This window comes from Chrysemys picta, chromosome 7 (assembly GCF_011386835.1).
Source record: "Chrysemys picta bellii isolate R12L10 chromosome 7, ASM1138683v2, whole genome shotgun sequence".
NCBI lineage: Eukaryota > Metazoa > Chordata > Testudines > Emydidae > Chrysemys > Chrysemys picta.
In genome coordinates, this window is record NC_088797.1 from 97,866,927 (window position 1) to 97,888,566 (window position 21,640).

At 39.5% G+C, this 21,640-nt stretch overlaps 1 protein-coding gene across 26 annotated transcripts in view; it reads left to right on the plus strand.

Annotated features, from left to right (window-relative positions):
- The window catches only part of CPEB3 (cytoplasmic polyadenylation element binding protein 3), a 183,625-nt gene that overhangs the window by 13,183 nt on the left and 148,802 nt on the right, over nt 1-21,640 (plus strand). For all 26 annotated transcript variants that reach the window (XR_010589503.1, XR_010589504.1, XM_024101196.3 and 23 more), the window contains exon 2: nt 134-1,032. Coding sequence is in view for 24 of the 26 variants with exons in the window: in XM_065553524.1 (XP_065409596.1) it covers nt 134-1,032 (899 nt within the window). In the remaining 2 variants the exon portion in view is untranslated. The remainder of the gene's footprint in view (nt 1-133; nt 1,033-21,640) is intronic.

Consider the following 21,640-nt stretch of genomic DNA (forward strand, 5'->3'; position numbering starts at 1 on the left):
ACGGATTTGCCTTGCAACTAGCAATGGCACGGGATTTTAGCAAGCAAAATACCAAAGCAGTGCGGCTAGTGGTATGAATGAGAATAATAACCTGTCTTTGTGTTTCCCCCCTCACCCTCCACCACTGTTTCAGCTGCACAAACCATGCAGGATGATTTACTGATGGACAAAAGCAAAGCCCAGCCCCAGCAGCAGCGGCAGCAGCAGCAGCAAGATCCAAACGCAGCAGAACCCCCTTCTACACCCATCTCATCAGAGACGTCTAAACCGGAGGACAGCAGCCCAGTGACTAGTATCGGCACAGCAACTTCTGTCCAAAATAGCAAGGAGAAGATGCAGATGGAGTCCCCCATCTTGCCTGGCTTGAGTTTTCACCAGCCTCAGCAGGAACCTACACCCGGCACCTCCTTGTCTCCGTCCTTCGGCAGCACCTGGTCTACAGGGACCACAAACACAGTGGATGATAGTTTTTTCCAAGGGATTACCCCAGTCAATGGCACAATGCTTTTCCAGAATTTCCCTCACCATGTCAACCCTGTGTTTGGTGGCACTTTCTCTCCCCAGATCGGCCTAGCTCAGACTCAGCATCACCACCATCAGCAGCAGCAAGCCCAACAGCAGCAGCAAAGGAGATCACCTGTGAGTCCCAATCAGGCACCTTTTGCCCAGAGAAATGCTGCTTACAGCCATCAGCCCATTATGACCAGCAAACCGTCTTCCTCCTCTGCCTCTTCCTCTTCCTCCTCCAGCTGGAATAACCACCAAAATGCAGCCTGGAGTACACCTTCCAACCCCTGGGGTGGGTTGCAAGCTGGCAGGGACCCTCGAAGGGCAGTAGGAGTGGGGGTTGGGGTAGGAGTGGGGGTTGGGGTGCCTTCCCCCCTCAATCCTATTTCACCCCTCAAAAAACCTTTCTCCAGCAATGTCATTGCCCCTCCGAAGTTCCCACGGGCTCCACCCTTAACCCCCAAATCCTGGATGGAGGACAATGCCTTCAGGACCGACAATGGCAACAGTCTGTTGCCTTTTCAGGTAATGTCTTAATGCACCCTTTGCACTGGTGACAGATATCTCAATGTTTTGTTTAAGGTGCACTCTGCACCAATATCTCATCTAGAAGGTAACATGTCATTTTCACCTTCCTCATAGCGCATGAGTATTTACCTCTTCTGAAATCGTACTGGCTGCTCTCAGAAATTGCACACTCAGATCCAAAATCTTGCATATGGACAATAGCCCTATTTTTCTTCCAATTTCACTTTTTAAAATTACTGCAAGGGGGTTTTAACATTAGAAATCTGGTTGCTTTCAGGGAACATAGTTTCTATAGATTTTATATTCCATTCCTGTGGATGATCAATGTGTGTATTTAACTTGTATAGTATTTGCAAAAATCCTATATTATGTTAAATGGTGAGGAATATGGGGCTATTAATGTATAATAGCTGGCTTCAGATTTCTAACTAGAAGGCTAATTTTAAACAAAGATGCTTCTGAACCTGATATGCAGCTAATTACTTTTCACCATTAAAGAGGTTAATACTTATTGTTGAGATGTGGTTTAAGAAGGACTGTATTCACATAATGTATGCAATCAAATGTTGGAAACTTATCAAATGTGTAATCCAGTGTTGCATCCAGGGTGTAGGTTTTTGATACATCTAGAAGCAGCGTAGGTGTGTACAGAAGGAGTGCCGTATCTGTTTTTTTCTAATAAGGAGATCTCTATTCAAATTGACATGATTTAGAAATGGTAGGACAGTATTTCTTATTTTGTAAATTAAAACATGTTATGCAGTTCAGTATATTTGAAGAGAAAAGAGACAATAGGACACGACCTTCAGAGCCATATTGCAATGGAGTCTATTTACTAGCTACATAGCTCTGAAATATTTAAAGCTGCAGTGTTCTTCACCAGTTTGGTATCTAAGATGACAAGGCGGATAAATTACAATTGAAACTGAGGGAAATAGAAGCTCTGCAATTTTAATGTCGAGTGAGGCTTGTCTTGGTGTTAAATACCTTTTTTAAAGTGGAGTAAATTAGGGTAGGCACTCTCACGTGTATCTGCATGAGGTGAAAAGAATCCCCCTTTGTGCCAGTTATCATTTCCAGTCTCAGGTCAATTGGAATGCTTCTGTTTTACAATATTAAGTGATATGTATGCTTTTGCTTTAAAGAGACACTTTCTCAGAAGTTACAAACTGCTAAGTTTTTAACACATTACTGGTAATAATAGGAATGATGTTTATATTGATACTTTGTGTTAGAAATGTAGGAAATAAGTAAAAAAGTTGATCAGCTTTAATGGATATTACTAGTCTAAGAAATATGCATTCCTTTGCATTTTCTGCCATTCAAATAGGGATATTAAAGTGAGCCTTGAGACTTCATTTTGCTGCTTCATTCTGTTTAAAGGGAGACTTGCTAATTTCTTATTGGCTACCCTCAGTGGAGGAGGAACAGGTTTTATTGAGCTGCTGTCACTGTCTCTGTAGCATCAAAGAGTAAGCAACTCTTGAGACATTCTTTTCCCTGCTGAAGTTGTTACATCACCATGTTCTGAACAACATGAAAGTTTAATTGACATTAGCGAGCTTTCACCTATTCCTAAAGGTGACTAGTAGATGCATCCAAACTGGTACCCATATTTAAGTTATCTAAAAATAAGATTTTACAAAATCTAAAACCAATGGCACTATTTGTGTGGTTTTAGTTACGGTAATTCTAATGGGAAGTGTCTTTTATAAATATACATTCTCCTGTAGTATTTGCAACCCAGACATAAGCAGTATTGTGCTAGTGCAGGAGTACCAAAAGTGAAAATTACTAGAAAATGCCATATATTAAACTTCTCATTCAGAAACAGGGAGCAGAAGAGCATATGTAGTGAAAAGTTAATTAGATTTTTAGAATTCAGTTTTGAAAGTCTAGGTGTTGTAACATAGGTCAGAAAAATTTACTTTCTTCAACGAAGAAATTCAATGAATTTTAACCTGCTAGTGGCCTATTAAACTAAATACAAATGTGTGCCAGTGACTACTTTTATGGCCAGGTGAAATATGAGCCTCACAAATTTTTCTAGTTGTCACAATGACCTTTTATAACACACAATCTTGAGTTTTGCTTGAGGTAGTCGCCTGGATTAACAATTATTATTCCTGTCTGAGTCGTTTTTTCATCATTACTACACAGAATTTGCTGGAGAAGGAATCTTGTAACTGTAACATGGATTATATAGACAATTGTCTGGTTTTTGTTTGTTTGCATAATTAAATTTCAGTTTCCTTTTTGTAGTGTAGTGACAGTTTATTTTAACATCTGTTGCCTGGTATTTTGTCTTAGAAAAGTTGAGCAATGTGTTGGCACATGAAGGTTTGCTTATCGGCACTATCAAATAATTCTGGCAGGTTCATCAGTCTGTTAACCTTAATTACTTTGCTGGGGTTTTTTGTTGATTACAATGGTATCTTGCTGAACGCTCTCTATCAATATGTTAGAGTGCATTGGTTAACTACTTTTACTATCTCATTTAATTTCCCCATGTTGAATTTTTTTAAACTGTAGACCTATAACATATTAAACATAATAGAACATATAAAGAAATGTTTTAAACACCCATATTTGCCTAACTATTTATTGTTTGAGTCACATTGCTGTATCGTGCACTTCACAAACATTATGAACGAGGTCATTGCTCCGAGGAACTCAGTTTTGTTCAGACAACCTAGTTGAAGGATTAAAAAGTCAAAGGAGTTTTGGCAACATCTGAATTGTGACCAGTTTTGAGAGGCAAGTAAAAGATGCTTTGAAGGAGAAGGTTGTTCCTACCATAAGGGGCATTGTTTTAAATAAAATAAAGGTGGAAAGCTGAAAGCAGAAGACATAAACAAAAAGAACAATTGAAACAGGACTGGGTAAAACACAAAAAATAAGATGAGAGAATAAGAGAAGATGGGCAGACATGGGGTGAGGACAGATGTATAGAGCCTACAAAGTGTCGATGGGGAACTTTTACTATATGCTGAAGATAGTGAAGGGATTCAAAGAGGTAGGGGCTGATGAGGCAATAGAGGAAGATGATTGTCAGAATACTTAGTAGTATCATTTTAACAAATTAGTGGAAGAGTCATTTCTCAGAAGTAGAGCAGTTTCAGCATACAAAATATTCTGATGACCCTGCTGCTTTCCTCATTGTGCTTTTGATATATGTAAAAATACACAATTACAAGTTACATTTTGAATACATATAGGTAAAACATAACATTTTGCTTCTGTTCTGTGTGTGTGTGTGTGTGTATATATATATACACACACACACACACACACAAGCATCTGTTTTTCCAGTTTTTGATCAAACCCAGCTTTACTGACATATTTCTACTAGTGATATATTTAAAAGAATGTGAACATGGTATTATCGCTTTTATATTTGATTTTAAAATACCATCTTAAAAGACTGATGTTGATCACAGCTAGAAGAAAGAGACTGCAATAATTATTTACATGGGGATTAATGGTTAGTTAGGTTGAGGCAATAGGGAGTCTTCCCACTGATTTTAATGGGAATTAGATTGGACCCATACAAATTTGTTAACTAAATTTAGAAAATATCTTCAATTTTGGCAATTGATATTTAATATTAAAGTGAATTTATAAATTCATAAATTAACATTTTTTATATGTATTTAGTTGTGAAGCTAATTAATAGGTGCAAGTACTCTGCCATATGTTGTGCTGTCTTTGCTTACCAAAGTGAAATGGAGGGCAAAGAAAAGACACTGTATCATGGTTACAATTCCAGCATAATAAGTTTTCCACCTGCTGATGGACTGCTCTTTAAGAAGCTAAGAGGCTTCTATCTGTCTTTTTAAATGTATAAGGTACTTCATGTTTTAAGATATTGGTATCTTTTTTGAACTACAGCTATATAACTGTTAATGTATATCCATGAAATACGATGATGCATAGAATAATTTTGTCTTCAAGCCCTAGAAGACCATTGCTAACTAAACTGTGCTAGCTTAAAAATAAGAGAACAGCAGCTAAAATGTAACCTTTTTCATAAGGTAATGAATTAGTTATTTCACTGTCACAGTACAGTAATTGTATTTCTTGCTTGGTATTACAGTAACTTAAACAGGTCATCATATAGAAAATGATGGATGAGTGGCAATGAGAGTGCCCATTGAGAAATTTTTCATGTCACCAAATCTCCAATATGGAATGAATTCCATGCAATTTTCTAGAGCCCATTTGTTAAAACTGAAACATTAATTAGTGCAATAACTATTAAAAATCCCTTTCCTTTTCTCTTAGATTTTAAATGTCTCTCTCATATAGTATTCAGGGGTCACTGTCCTTTGGGGGAATTTTAGGGTAGGCATAAATCCATTTGCACATGTAATTTTTTTTTTAAATTTTAATTCATAGTTCTAAATCTGACATTCTGGGTTATAATTTTTCTGATATGAGTTTAGTAGATTGACATTAAGTATGATTTTGCTATGCAGTTACTGACATCAATACAGTCTTTTACAAGCACTCTTGAATATAGACATTTTTCTCATATGTAATAATAATTACAAGATTCCTATTTCTTTTAAATAATTTTTTTTACATCAGCATTTAAAAACACAGATTATCAAGGAAATTTTGCAAGATTAATATAATCAGATGTAACAAATATTTGTTTGAAATATATTTTTAAATCCTAAATTCAACCTGCTGTAGGTGTGATGTGTAACTATTATAAAAAATGGTCCATTTTGTTTGGCCTCACTCTTGTATTTCTGATTTTTTTTTTTATAAGCAGTAAATGCCATGTTGGTCAGTGAAATATACTGTTATAAAATGTTGTTAATTCAGCAAATTACTGAAATATTTGAAATGACTTTTTTAGATCTTTCAGGTTATGTACTATGTATTAGTACTTGAAATAAATGGAAATGTATGGGCAGTTGGAATTCCAGCTACGTAAAAGCAGAGAATGTGCAACTTCTTCAAACACTAAAGGAACATTTAGTGGTTGTAGGAGTGACACAATCCCTTTTCCCCCTTGGGCGGGTTAGATACTTACCAACATAAGTTATTCATTTACATGGTGAGTAATCTGATGAGAAATATTAATAGGTGATCATTTCCCCCCCTGTCATCCTAATGATACTTTCAGCTCAACAGGTAAAGCTACCATACTGTTTGTAGCTAGTGGCTTCAGAAACTGTGAATGGTTTTATTTTGTTTGGTTCAGACAATTAATTTGATTGTGTTATACTATCTGCATTTCTTATAATTACTAAAAATGTATTGGCATACTAAAAAAGAACTTGCAAAGACTAACCTTCATAGGAGGTGATACAACGAAAGGCAAGTCTACACTACAGCTTAGGTCAATCTAATTTATCTTGCTCAAGGGTGTGAAAAAGCTCCCCCGTCAACATAACTTGCGCTTCTCGAAGAGGTCGAGTAATTTTGCCGATAGAGCATTTGCCCATCAGCATAGTGCATCTTCACCAGACACACTACAGTGACGCAGCTGGATCGGTGCAGCTGTGCCGATGTAGTGCCATAGTGTAGACTTGCCCTAAGATTCTAATGTTTAATATCTGGATTCTTGTACTTCTGCATGCAACCACGAAATCTAGTGGCCTTCTGCACATAACACTCATCCAGAGCTTATTACATCATTTATTATTTGAAAGCGTCAAAATTTGGTCACTAAGTACTTATGGGCGAGTAAATGTATTTTTGATGTTATTTAATAAAGGTAGACTTTTAATTGATTCACTTAAACTCTTTGATTTATTGTGCTATATTAAGACTTTTTTTCAATAGCTATGTTTTTGGCCAGGAACAATTGGGTAAGAGAATGACAGTTCCTGTTTCTGTGGGGAGGTTATGCTAGTTATCCCTCCTCTTTATCCTCTTGCCCTTCCAATGCTGGGTGGTTGTTGCTAGAAGCCCTACTTGTGGATAGGGGAATAGGAATAGGTGGTGAGTGACTGGAGAGTTTGTAGCCTAGCAAAAGAAGATATTATGAGCTAGCTGCCTGGATGGTGACCATTTCTATTTCTTAGGAGCTAGCAAAGTAGTTGTCCAATCCACCTTTCACACAGGATGTCCACCTTTCCTTTCTGGATACAAAGTGCCAGTAGGGAACAAATGCCAGTGGTATCTAATGTGGACTTCTACAATGACTGAATTGTGTGAATCTGCGCTTGTTTGGATTGGGTGATGTTGCCATATTTTGAAAGCATTTCTTTATCAAATAATTTGTGGGGAAGGGTAAATATGGCTAAATTTATTTAATATACCTTGATGGTGACCTTTCAAAGGTGAGCTAAGGCTGTCTGACTAGTTTTGTTCTCTATCATCTGGTTGAGGTAGTCATTACAAGTTTGGAAAGCCTATCAGAAAAAGTCTTACACCTCTTTTTGGATTAAGAAACAAAAGAAAGGACACTTGTCCTAGATCATTAAAGTAAGTCAGTTGTTTCCCAAAATTGTGAAATGAAGACATCACAAACTTCACCACCTTATGCTTCTTTGAGCTTGCTTTCTCAGACATAACTCATACCAATGTGCACATATTTAAGAAGCGGGGTGGCGGGGGAGGAAAAACTCTACCAATCCAAAACACTTCACTGCACACACACATTTCATTCTGGAGAGAGGATGAGAACAAGAATAAACCACACATGACAATTTGTAGTCATGCTGCATAATACAATACTAGAAGGTGCTCAGATGCTACAGTGATGAGAGCAGCCTAAGAACCTGTTTAGAATTTATTAGAATGCTGCTACAATACATCTGTAAGTGAAATGCAAGTATGCAGCTAAAACAGTATCTTCCTGTAGGAAGAATGAAAACTTTGATGAAATGAAGGGTACTGCTAATATAGTTTTTTAGTAGCTTCAGTCATTCTTGCTATTCAACCCGTATGTTATTGGCAGAATCAGGAGCTTGAATCAGAAGCTATTTTTCTCTCCCCCATTGTGAACCTAAGGATTACTAGTGAGCAACCTTAGACTCCAGTTGGTAGGAATAGGAGCAACCGTAAGTAGGGAGTGCTGCACTAGGAAGAGGGGGTAAAATGGAACCCAGATGATACTACTCACTTGTGGACCCAGAACTGTGCTGGATGGATGGGCAGACACACATACCTACTCTGGAGGCATGAGGATCCAGGTGGTGTCTCTCCTCTCTCCTCAAGTGGTTTTAGGAGAAAACTGCAGACAGGCACCAGCCAGAGACTCCAGCCAGTAGGAACAGGAGCAGCCAAAGCAGGGACTCTTTTCACCTTTGGTCACTCCAGTGAAAATTGTAAAAAGTTCTCTGAATTTCTCTGCCTTTGGTGATGGTTGTTTGTGCCAACACTCCCCCACCCTCACAGTCCCTACACCTCAGCTTCACTTCACCCTCCTTACCTGCTTCTCCCCCGCTCTGTCCCCTGATTCTCCTTCCTTTCAGTTTTCTTTACATTTAGCTGTTTCCTCTCCTAAGTAAACCCACCCACTAAATAAATAAATCATGGAACTAACATGACTTTTGCTGTTAACATTTTGTCCACTCTGCTTGTATGTTATATCCCTTCTCCCACCCTGTGTCTGTCACGTCTATTTAGATCATAAGCTCTCTGAGGAAGGAACAGTTTACTACTCTGTACAGTGCCTAGCACAATGGGGCCTCACTCTTGGTTGCCCCTTAGGCAATACCATAATAAGCATGATGATGATAATAGAATATTGCACTATTGGCTTCAGATTTTTAGAACATTGAAACATCTCTTCAGATAAGAAAACCGTGTATCATTAGACTTTGTAAATAGTTATCAGGAAATCTTTTTCATTGTGTGGATACTGTGATCATTTGGTGGTGCAAATGACCACACTTACCTCTTTTTCAACTTGCTACCCAACAAATCCCTGTTTGTGCTGCATGAGCCAGCAACATGCTTCTACCTTTAGCGACTGAGCTTCTCTGCCTGCCTTTTTCTTATTGTTTTATTTATTTATTTATTTATATTATCTTAGTGCCTATGACGCTCAGCCATGAACTAGAACCCCATTGTGCTAGGCACTATACAAACAGAATAGAAAGACAGTCCCTGCCCCCAAATAGCTTACAATCTAAGTTGTAAGACAAGAGACAACAGATGGACACAAGCACCATCAAGGGAGTACAAGGAAACAATGAGCAAATATTGGTCAGCGTGGTAGACTGTAGTGTCAGCGCACCAATTTAATTACATCAATTTATAAACAGATTTTAGTTAGATTCAGCTAACTATTGTGTGTATGCGAGGCTGCATTCAGGCCCTAGTGGCAAAAGATTAGATCTTCCATTGTATCCTGAAGCTCACACTATCTGGGCTCTTGTAAACCAAGAAAGGAAGCAAATTCAGAGCCTAGGATTCTTTTGCAAAAACTAATTGTCATAGGCCCTCTCCTTCTTCTAATAACAAGAAGGGTGGTTAGCTTGATCACCTAAGAGTAGCTTAACTGTTGTGCTAGCAATCTCAGATAGCTGGGCCAAAAACGGTTTTAAGACTCTTAAGGTCAAAAAACCCCTAAAACTTCACTCGGGAATCAGCTGGTAGGCCTGTGCAGGTAAATGAGCAGAGGTGTGATATGCATTGTATTTGAAACCCACTTAAGCTCACTACACTTCTGAATTATTTGAATCTCCTTGCTAAACACAGATGATAAATGTGCTTGACAGCTGCTGTTATCTTGGAAACCAGCAGCTGCTGGTGAACCATCATGTTTGAAACAAATTCTAATATAGTGCTGTTTTTCTTTCTATTACCAAATCTGCTGTTGGGTGATCTTGAAGAGATTGAGATGGAACTTCTAGTCTTCCTTCAAGTTAGAACTCAGTATGTTATGATTAAATGAAAATAATCAGAGTCCCTCTGGAGTAGTATGTGAACTTGGAGAGAGACTTTCCTACAGTGGCAGCATGCAACTTGGCAGGCTCTGTAGTCGGTCTGAACAAACATGTCTGTCATGAATAAAATGGTTCTGTTGAGGAAGCAAATTTTAATCAAATGCTAAAAGGAAGTTAGAACCTATATTTTAGTGGTCCAAGAACTATTTCTAGTAAGTATTAATTTTAAAAACAAAATATTTGCAAGTAGCTCCATTTATAAAAATACTCTGAACAGGTTATGGGTCCAATGGTGCATTTGTCTACTTGTTATTGTTTTGTGATACAAGGGATGAATTTGAACCATTGTGTGTATTTTGTCACACTTTTTTTTTATTGGTTTATACTACTAATCATCTAGGATTGTGTCTAATGTGAGTGTAGGAAGAAAAGTAGCTTATTAAATGTTGTGTAAATTGCACATACAATTGGTTCTCACTGCTGACTTGTATAATTGTTTTCAGCATAACGTTTCATTTTTCAAAACTGGAATAGGAAAACATTTTTGCTCATTTGTAAAGAGTAGAAATGCAGTCAACCGTAAAACAGGATAAAATAACTTATTAGTGAATTTCAAGATGTGAAAAATTAAAGTAGGCAAATAACTGTTACTCTCCACAGTCTCCTGTTGCTAGATAGATTCAGCATATAACTAGAGTATTTACAGTTGCTCTCCTTAGTATTATTTTGGGAAGCAGTGACTCTGGAAGCATTTCTCACAGAAAAGTTGCCACTATGTCTGTCAGTCAGTGTTGTCAGATGTGGTAGTGCCCCTGAAATTGTTCATTTTGATGTAATACCTCCTAGAGTTGTCATTGACATTAGTGCTGCACATCAGAACAGGAAGAGGCTGAGTTCTTAAAATGTTGACACTACTTGTTCAGTTTTCTGAATTTCCTGAAATTTCAAAGTTTCATGTATAGGCATAACTTAGCTACTTTTTTTAATCTAATTTTTTATGAATTTGATCAAGCCTTTCATGTTACTTTGCATAAAATTTTAAGGCCATATATCTTTGTTTTGTCAAGAGATCAAAGGACAAGTTTGTATTTCCATCCTATGTTGCTGCCTGATAGTTCTGAGGATTCCCTTTCAGCAATTGTCCCATTATAATTTAGCAAGTTCTTATTCTCAGTTATACAAATATTTCACACACACAAAAAATACCTTGAAAGAACATTATTAAGGTTACAAAATCAAGCACTCAGTAGTTAAGAAATTCTAAAATAATATTGCCTGTGCAACATTAATTTGGCCACCTTCTGCATATGTATTGTGGTAGTCTTTAATTAGATGATCACATTCTATTTTTTCCTCATTCACTGTGTAGGATGGATGGTGGTGAATTAATGAGCAGCTATTCAATTGTTTTCTTCTCATTGTTCAGCATGTGGTCCCAGGCCTTATTCACTGCACACCATTCGAACTCTGCTATGAAGGACAGAATTATAAATTTCCTTCTTATTTGGGCTTTTCAATGATGCTCATCACTATAGTATTCCAAGTACTTCAGACATTAATGAATTTATCTTCACAGTACCCCTGTGCGATTGGGGGGGAGGGGTAATTATCTTCATTTTACACATGGAAGCTGAGGCATAAAGAGCTTAAAGTCAAAAGTATACACAAATTTTGGGTGCCCAATTAAGACACCTAGGACCTGATTTTTTTCAGAATACTTGGCATTATATAGCACTTCATATTTTCCAGCACAAGTGACATTGACTTCAGTTGCAGTTGAGTGTTCAGAACTTCTACAAATCAGATCCCAGGGTCTCAAGCTGGGCATCCAGAAAATGAGATGCACAAAAGATGACCAGTATGAAAAGTATTGTTTTAAGTAAATTGCCTAGCATCACACAGGAACTTTGGCAGAATCCAGAGGTAGAATCCAGTTCTCCAGGACAGCAGTCAGTTGCTTTATTCATGAAGTTGTCTTTTCTCTTCCTGCAATCCCTTGCCTCATTGCCACACACTTTCTACCAGCACATGTGGCTATCCACCCTGCGTGCTTCCTGTCATGTGCTCCAGGAGGTGAGGGCAGCCTTGCCTTGTCTCTTGCTTCTCTTGTTTTCCTCTTATGGGTCCTCAAGGAGGGTGCTCCCTGCCCACATCTCATCTCTGGCCCTCCAGAACTCATCTTTGGGTCTCTGCCCTGTGAGCCTCCCTGGCCACCCCAAACATGCCACTTGAGCCGCCTGCATGACCTCCAGCCTGTCCACCTCTGAACCACACCCAGAGAACATCTGTACATGCTCATGCTTCACACCATCCACTTCCTCGCCCTCATGTCCTGGCCTGGCACTAAGTGGCAGGGCCTGCTGCCACCGGAGGAGTGTGAGGAATCCTGGTAGGTCACCCTGTATTCCACTCTGGCTCCACAGCCCGCCAGGGATATTGGCAGGCGGCTCCTCCATGGAGTCGTAAGCATGGGTATGTGACTAGCACGGTTCATGAACTCCCCTGACACCTGTCCCTTTTGCAGCGAGAGGGAGACCCTGGAAAGCATCTATGTAGGGTGCATCCGATTGCAGCCCTTCTTCTGGCTCCTCCAGAACCTCTTATTGAGGTTCTGGCTGCACTTTTCCCTGCACTTCTTGATCTACTGTCATCCCATCTGTGGCCCCACAAAGTTACCGTCCCTCCTTGTCAACCTCCTCTTGTGCTGGCCAAGATGGCCATCCATCACACCAGGAGGAGGAAGCTAGATAAGGAGGTGCTGTGCGAATGGGGCCTATTTCACGTCTCTGGGCAGAATTCCTGTGAGCAGTGTCCATCGACTCTGTAGATGTGTTTGAGGAGTAGTGGGCGCAATCCAGGGTTCTCTGCTTGGTGTCCCCCTCTGGCTTCCTTATTTTTAACCTTTGACCTCACTCCTGGTCCTGTTTTCACTTTTGTTGTCTCAAGAAATCACTTGTAGCCTAGACTTAGTGGTTCCTCCCCCTTAGCTGAGGTTGTGGGCCTTTAGTTATGGGCAGCCTAGACCTATCTGTCCCAGTACTACTAATAGTACATTATTTCCAACTTCTGCAACAAATAAGGTGGGGTCCTACGGACAAGTCTCCTTCACTACACAACGCTGATTCATCTCCAGAGCAGGTCCATCTTGTGTACAGAATGAGGCAGGAGTCCAGTGGAAAAAATGTGTGATCAAATAATCAAAGATTGTCTCATAATGCATATGCACAAGGGTTCTGAGTTAATGTTTCACAAACAGCCTTAATGCTGGCATTTCCTAATTTTCAGTGCTTGACTTTGCAGTCTTAATAATGTGCTTTCAGTGTAGTTATTTGTGTGTAATTTCATAGATTTTTAAAAAAGCAAACAAAAACAAATTCCATCATGTGGGTGTCTATATATGAGGCCACATGATTCATCAGCAGGGTTGGAACCTTTAGAGCGACTGCACAGACCTCTGCCATTTGAGCTAATGGAGTAACTGATAGTAGTAGTAGTAGGTTGTCTGCCTCTCTGTGGACGAGCACTAAAGAGGGATGAGATAAGCACTTTGCCAGTGAGTTTCACAGATGATTGCTGACAGCAGAGGAAAGCTGAGACTCAGGAATCTTGGTTCTATTCCAGGCTCTGGAGGAGTGTTCTCTAGTGGACACAGACTCTTCTGCCCACATTCCACAAGCTTGACACCTTTTGCTCTGTCTCCTCCAATCAGTATCCCAGTCCTATATCAGTCTCCACTTTTCAGGCTTCTCATCCCAATTCCAGTCTTTCCCAGCTTTCCTGGCTCTTTGTCAGATCTGTCTCTTCCTTGAACACCCTTACCCCACCCCTTCTCCGAAGGCCCCACCCACCCCGCTCACTCCATCCCCCTTCCATCGCTCGCTCTCCGCCTCCCTCCCTCACTCGCTTATTTTCACCGGACTGGCGAGGGTCCCTTTACAACCGGGTGTTCCGGTTGAAAACCAGACACCTGGCAACGCTCTACTTCTTTCCCACCTTCCTAGTTGGGCTTTTGCCCCTCTCCATTTCAAATTAGTGCTTCCACTTTCATGCTGCCTGGTTGTCAGTGACTGGGGAGGGTCATTGGGAGCAGAAGAAAGATTGGCTCCCTACTCTCCCCACCCCAACCTGGTGCAGGCATTATAGGGAAAGTTCTAGGCTGCTCTAGCTCTGGGCTGAGTATGCTCAGTCAGTCTGTGAGGATGGCATATGCACAGTTGGTCTGTACTAGGAGCTGTAACACTCAAGCCTGTTTAGAGAGGTTGGAATCTTGGAGATTTTAGCTGGTAAGCTCTAGCAATTCTCTACTGAGCATGTGCCTACTGAGTTTTTTCAATATAACTAGTTTATAACTTGGTTTAATTCCATTGCAATTTTACTGGGATAGCAAAAGACATATCCCCAACACAAAGGCCACCCCCTGCAAAATGTCAAGTCCCTGCTCTAAAGCTTGGGAGCACTAGAACATGTTTTTTTAAAGGTTTCAAGAATTTTTTAACATGGGCGAAACAACATATTTCCCCCTGGCCTCATTCTCAAAAATGGCTTAACTATTTTGACTGAAATGTCTTGAAATTATTTAGTTTGAGGTAGACACTTGGAATAGAAAATTTCAGCCCCAAGAGTTTGTTTGGCAAAGTTATACGCAACTAAAACCAGGGCTTTATATAATGGGAAGTGTTGGGCAACATTTACTGATGGTAAAATTCTGCACTTGGGTACATGTGCACAATTTCCATTGAAGTCAGTGATAGTCCAGGTGCTATACTGAGCATAGAAACTTATCTGACGTTTTTTGGGAGGTATCTAAAACTTAATGGAAAACACTTTTTACAGTTACTTTGTTGGCTAGGTGAGGGATGTGTTTCTTGTTACACTTACGGACATCATTCTAAATGGTAAAGTTCCTCCCATGTAGGCAGGACCCCCTTTTCAGGAAGTAATTCTGAGAGGAAGGTCAAGTGGATGATTGTGCCTTTTTCCTATTGGGGAAAGCAAAACTGTTTTTACCATCAACACCCACCAGTAAGAGGGGGCTGGCTCTGTACATTCTTGCATAATACAGTGAGGTTTTGTTTAACTGAGCTTATGCCTGATTCATTATTTCAGGGACTGCCTGACTGCTTAGACAGTATGTGACTGAATTTAAAAAATGCTACACTATTTGTAAGTTGGTGTTTGGGAATATCAGCTAGGGCCTAGATCCCACAGTGAAATGTGGGTGAGTGGACTGCTGTGCTGGCAGTGAGTACAGGATCAGGGCCTAAATTTCCACTATGACCAACTTCAACTTTTTGATGTATCTATTTAGAAAACCTCTACAAATATGATTTATTTCTTTGATTTCTCTTCTTAAGACCTTTTAATCTAAACTTTCATCCAGGGAGAACAGTTCTTTTGCAGGTATCCTCCTAACATTACTTAGCTTTTAGGAAAGTAGGAATTAACTTACTGCATCAGACCACAGGTCCATCTAGTCCAGTATCCTATCTCCAACAGTGGCCAATATCAAATGCTTCAGAGGGGCAGGTGTTAAAATCCTTCATTAGACAGATGTGGGATAATCTTACCCCCAATTTAGATATCATTCTGGTCTCCAATAGTTGGAGACTAGCTTAAGCATGAGCTTTAATGTCCCTTCCAAAATTTTATCCTTAATTCTGACTCTAGATATTTATATGGAATATTCAATCTCTTTTTGGATCTTGCTAAGTTTTTGCCCTCCATGACTTCCTATGGCAATGAGTTCTACAGTGTAGCTATGCATTATTTGTTAGGTTAATTTATTTCTGCATTTAACATTATAGTTGAGTTTCCTGACTTGTGCATGTAAAATCTATTATGGTTTGAAATGCAACTGTAATATCACTATCTCTGTCTTGTAGTACTATATATAGTTGTATAATTTGGGCACATAGAGGTTGCTTGGCAACCATATACATGGATTTCCTAACATTTTATGCATGTAAAATCTCAACTAGAATAATTAACATAAGGGTTTATTCTTCAGCCATTTCACCTGTCACACTAAGCAAGGTCAAACCTAGCTAATGGTTTGTGAGAGATATCAAAGTGGCAATCAGATGCTGAAGGAAGTGATGATGGTGATTCTTTAGGTTGTTCTTTTCCCTTTGAGCTAGCAAGTAAAAAGAGAATAGTATTGGACCAGATCCCCAGCAGGGTGTTAGTAAGGCTATTGATTCAATAAATAATCACAGGAGCTGATGGTCTTGCATTACCCATGCAGCATATGTAAGTTCCATCCCTTACTGTAATTAGGGGTATGTCTACACTTCAACTGGGTGTGTTATTCCGAACGTGTTCTATATATAATTTTGAGAATCTCTGTTCCTCTTCAGTTTATGGTCTGAAAACTACTTGGGACAGGAGAAGGCTTGAACTTGATTACTCAAATGCCCATATATATTCAGTTAAAACATCACTGCCTGCTTTTCCAGTGAGAATGGGTTTTATTATAAAAAGTCCAAGATTTATCTGAGACATTAATCTAGCATTATCTTCCACTGTGGAACTTCAGGTCAGTGGCACTAGATCTATTACCCATCCCATAATATTTAAAGGATGGAAATAAAGCCTTTCTCCATCACATTTTGAATATTTTCTACCTAATACAGTATACAGATCAAAGTCCATTTTCTAGATGATCATGATGCTGTGGAGTGGGTCATTCAGATTAATTTTGGTTTTGGCTGGACTCTATTTTGATTCAAGCATTTATTTACTTATTGGTGATTGGGGCTATATTGCATTTTGTTGGGAAGAACAACAATCTTTTTGAAATTTTAGCTTTTGAGAGAACTTATTTTTGTACACCTACCATTGGGTTAGAATACTCTTACAAAAATTTCAAAAAATTCATTTAAAATAGAACTTGCATGTTGCAATTTTGCAGGCCATTGGACTCTAACATATTTGTACATAAACAAAAAAAGCTAAACACCCAAGCTTCTATTTTTGTGTACTCTTAAATCTCAAATGGATGGCCTAACACTTTCCTGCATCCGCTCCCCATTGTTCAATATCGTCATTAATGATCTGGAGGATGGTGTGGATTGCACCCTCAGCAAGTTTGCAGATGACACTAAACTGGGAGGAGTGATAGATACACTGGAGAGTAGGGATAGGATACAGAGGGACCTAGACAAATTAGAGGATTGGGCCAAAAGAAATCTGATGAGGTTCAACAAGGACAAGTGCAGAGTCCTGCACTTAGGACTGAAGAATCCCACGCACTGCTACAGACTAGGCACCAAGTGGCTAGGCAGCAGTGCTGCAGAAAAGGACCTAGGGGTTACAGTGGACGAGAAGCTGGATATGAGTCAACAGTGTGCCCTTGTTGCCAAGAAGGCTAACGGCATTTTGGGCTGCATTAGTAGGAGGATTGCCAGCAGATCGAGGGATGTGATCATTCTCCTCCTACTTGGCATTGGTGAAGCCTCATATAGAGTACTGTGTCCAGTTTTGGGCCCCACACTACAAGAAGGATGTGGAAAAATTGCAAAGAGTCCAGCGGAGGGCAACAAAAATGATTGGGGGGCTGGAGCACATGACTTATGAGGAGAGGCTGAGGAAACTGGGATTATTTAGTCTGCGGAAGAGAAGAATGAGGGGGGATTTTATAGCTCCTTTCAACTACCTGAAGGGGTTCCAAAGAGGATGGATCTAGACTGTTCTCAGTAGTACCAGATGACAGAACAAGGAGTAATGGTCTCAAGTTGCAGTGGGGGATGTTTAGGTTGGATATTAGGAAAAACTTTTTTACTAGGAGGGTGGTGAAGCACTGGAATGGGTTACCTAGGGAGGTGGTGGCATCTCCTTCCTTAGAGGTTTTTAAGGCCCAGCTTTACAAAGCCCTGACTGGGATGATTTAATTGGGGATTGGTCCTGCTTTGAGCAGGGGGTTGGACTAGATGACCTCCTGAGGTCCCTTCCAACCCTGATATTCTATGATCTATGATTCTATGACTTTCAGATTTCTTTCCTCTCTTATGTGCATGCAAAAATAATTGCAGATAAAAACTTTGAGATGTTACTATTGTTCCAAAATGAATTTTTATGGCCAAACTGTACTCAGTAAGGGACTATATTGTTTAAATTGGCAGTAGCTAATTTCTAACCGTTACAGAATCATGTAGACTTGCTGAAGAACACCATAGATCATAAAAGGATAGTGTCCACTTAACAAATTCATTTCCATCTGAAAAATGTAACTGTCTCTTAGGCAAAGTAACCTTAGGTTACTATAAGTGTGGGTGTTTTTTGTTTTTTTTAATTATTCCCTTTTTTGCATTTGACAACATGGTGAATATATAGTAGATTCTACTGTTTAGCTGAAATTCTATTACACTAACATGACTACCTCTTTCATGGAAGGAGCTTAATGCAAAGGGGCCCCAGTCATGGATCAGTCTCATTTTGCTCGGTTGTATACAAACACATAACAAAGATGGTTCCGGCCTCCAAGAGCTTACAATTTAAAATGTGTCCTGTCTTGCCTATCTTCTGCAAGAGTGTGTATTCTAGTAACAGTAGCAGCAAAGCTGAAACTGAAGAGGCAGCAGGCAGCTGTGTGCACAGAGGGAAGGGAGGACAGGTGGACCTGATAATGGCTGGTGGCATCTGCCTTAAGTTCTTTTAAACAGTAGATCATTTTCTGCTCCTCTCCCAACCCCCCTCTTCCCCCACTCCTTTTTTATTTATTTATTTATTTATTTATTTTTGGTGTTAAATTTCAGGATATACTATTGCTCTATCAGAAGTCATGTTGACTATTTGTTTTCTTAAAGGGACGCAAAGAATTTACTGAGCAGAAACATTCGCATTTGAGCATGTGTGTGCTCCTAATCACAGTCTGTCAACACAGCTAATGGTCATTGGAGAAAACTATATTATATTGACTACTTGTTTACATCTCAATATCTGCTACTTTTCATACATTTAATATCCTTTTGCACTTGGAGAATTCTCTCTGAAATCGCTTTCTGTGGATTAATAATAGTTTATTAACCTGCAGAGGATTTGGAGGTTTGAAGCTATAATATCTGATTAGAATAAATGATCACTGTTTGAACCTCACGTAAGTACTAAAAGTCTCAAGATGCCAGGAAGATTGATGACCAACAAGATAAGAAAATATACATTGTTTATAATAGATACAAAGAATGACAGAAATAATTTCTTGGCTTCCTTTTCCTAAACCAGAAAGACATTTTAATGAGCATATTACATGCTTAAATAAGTCAATCTACTCTTGACAATTCTTTTCTTATATGAGTATTACTTATGTGAAAACAATGCTTTTTTTTTTTTTTTTTTTTTTGTCAGTCAAGTTTTAGTCTTTCTGTGATGGGTCAACCCAGCAGAAGTAATAAACTTGCTACCCAGTGTTGTCCTGCAAATGTTGAAGTTCATTACAGTGCTAGTTTGCCTAATGCAGTTGAGATGTTTAGCCATTGTGTGACTAGTGTCAGATTTGAACTCACATCACTGAGTAAGAACGGTTAGTATACAGGATCTCACATGTTTCATAGTGTGGCCCATATGTTAATTGAAAGTGTCTCATGCCTCTCAAGATTTCCTGAACTGTCGTCTTTCCTAATTTGCAATCACAAAAACATCTTTGTAGCAACAACAGTTGCATATGTGGGGAAATATTTTAAGTGGTGTGTTGTCATGGATTCACATGATCTGTGCTGCTCCCCAGCGTTTAAACAGTCCCTTGGAAGAATCCCTTCACTGTGCCAGACTTTCAAGAGGTCCTACTCTTCCTTAAGGGTAAGCCACACAGCCTCAACACCTCCGAGGCTGAGCCGTGGGACTCTGGCACTCCTGTTTCACACCAAGAACTCTGCCGATAGTGACCAACTGAGATAGGTTACTGATTGGAGACTTTTACACTCTTCAGGGACCAATGCACATCAGCAAACATTTTCAGTGACACCAGGCAGCCTTTTCAAAACAGAGCAGGATGTATTAGTCAACTGGAACACAGCATTAGGAAGTCCTCAGGTTGGCTTAGAGAAGCAAAGGTGTTAAGACATAATCCATACTGGCCAAGCCATGCAGTTAGCCAGCTACCGTGCTATGGAATCCATTTCTGGTTCTGCTTCTCTCACACTGTCAATCAGGCCCAGGTAAGTACTCTGTCTTTCCAACAGCCAACTCTTATTTCAGCCACCTGACACCTTTCAGTCCATTGTCCAACTCTTGCTGACCCACGCTGAGTTCATATGCTCTGCCTGTCAGAGTTTACCATTGTTAGGTGTCAATTGTTCAGTCCATGGGGCTCCCATTTTCTTTGTGGATCCTCCATTGATATCGTTTGGTTTCAGCTTGTCTTTTAATGACCCATTTGTTCCACCCCAGATAGTTACACAACACTTCATGTCTCTTGCTCTGCCCCAAGGGAGCAGATTTATCCCTTCTGCAACCACTGCGTAGCAATACAAAGTACAGAGGAAAACTGAGATGTGCATAGGAATCTTAAAAATATTACAGAAAATTACCCTTCCTCATGTGTGTATTTTAGCTGTCTTCTAATACAGTTGAGCAGCTGGAAGTAAGGTGGATAGTCAGCACCGTGTGGTCAGTCAGCTCTCTGCAAACCATGATTGAGTGTTTAATTGACTGCCAGCAGTCTACAGGCTACAGTTTAGGAACCTTTTGTCTCAATATGTTTAAATCAAGGTGTGCCTCCCTGGTTTCATAAGTGTATTTTTATTTGTTAAAATATTTAAATTTTTATAATGCTCAGAGCTTTCTCAAAGAGATCCTTTTAATGTAGTATTTACTTTGAGATGGAAGACTTCATTAGATGCCTTTATAAAGTTAACGTATTTGAATGGATAGGGTTTCTACTGTGTAATATAAAGTATAAGCTTTATATTAAAGGTACATTTGTAAAGGGTTAATGAATGGCTAATACATTAGTCAATTGTTACAATTCAGCAGATCAACAGATGGCTTACAACCAGGTATAATACCATCTACTGTGCTTAGTAACCTTAGTAACACATACGACTCATGTCTGCCACATGCTTATATCTATTAAACGTATAACTCTTTTAAAACTTTTTAACATTAAAGTGTGACAAATAAAAATCTCTGAAAAATATTTTTCAGGGTCAGAAGAGGCTATTAGATTAGTGATATAAAGGAAGTCAGACAAGGTGGTCATTAAATTTCACTGAGATTACCCCTATATTGAGCCTGATAACTTTAGTTAGACTAAATCTTTTCAGTCCTCAGAAGACTAAACTGTTATGCCAAAAGCAGAGAACAGGAGAGACAGAGGTGCCACCAATGTCTGAGACCCCTGCAATGCCAGGGAATTGATTAGGTGAAATATGCCCAGATATTCTAGTAGGTAATCTGCAGAAGAAGGTGAACACCCCCCAAAGATCCCTCCCAATCTGATCTGAGGAAAATGTGTTCCTGACCCCAAATTTGGTGATCAGTTTGATCCTGAGTATTTGAGCAAGACATACCAGATAGGCAACTAAGGGTACGTCTACACTACGAAATTAGTTCGAATTTATAGAAGCCGGTTTTATTGAAATCGGTTGTATACAGCCGATTGTGTGTGTCCACACAATAAAATGCTCTAGGTGCTCTAGTCGGCGGACCGCGTCCACAGTACAAGGCTAGCGTCGACTTCCAGAGCATTGCACTATGGGTAGCTATCCCACAGCTATCCCACAGTTCCCGCAGTCTCCGCCGCCCCTTTGAATTCT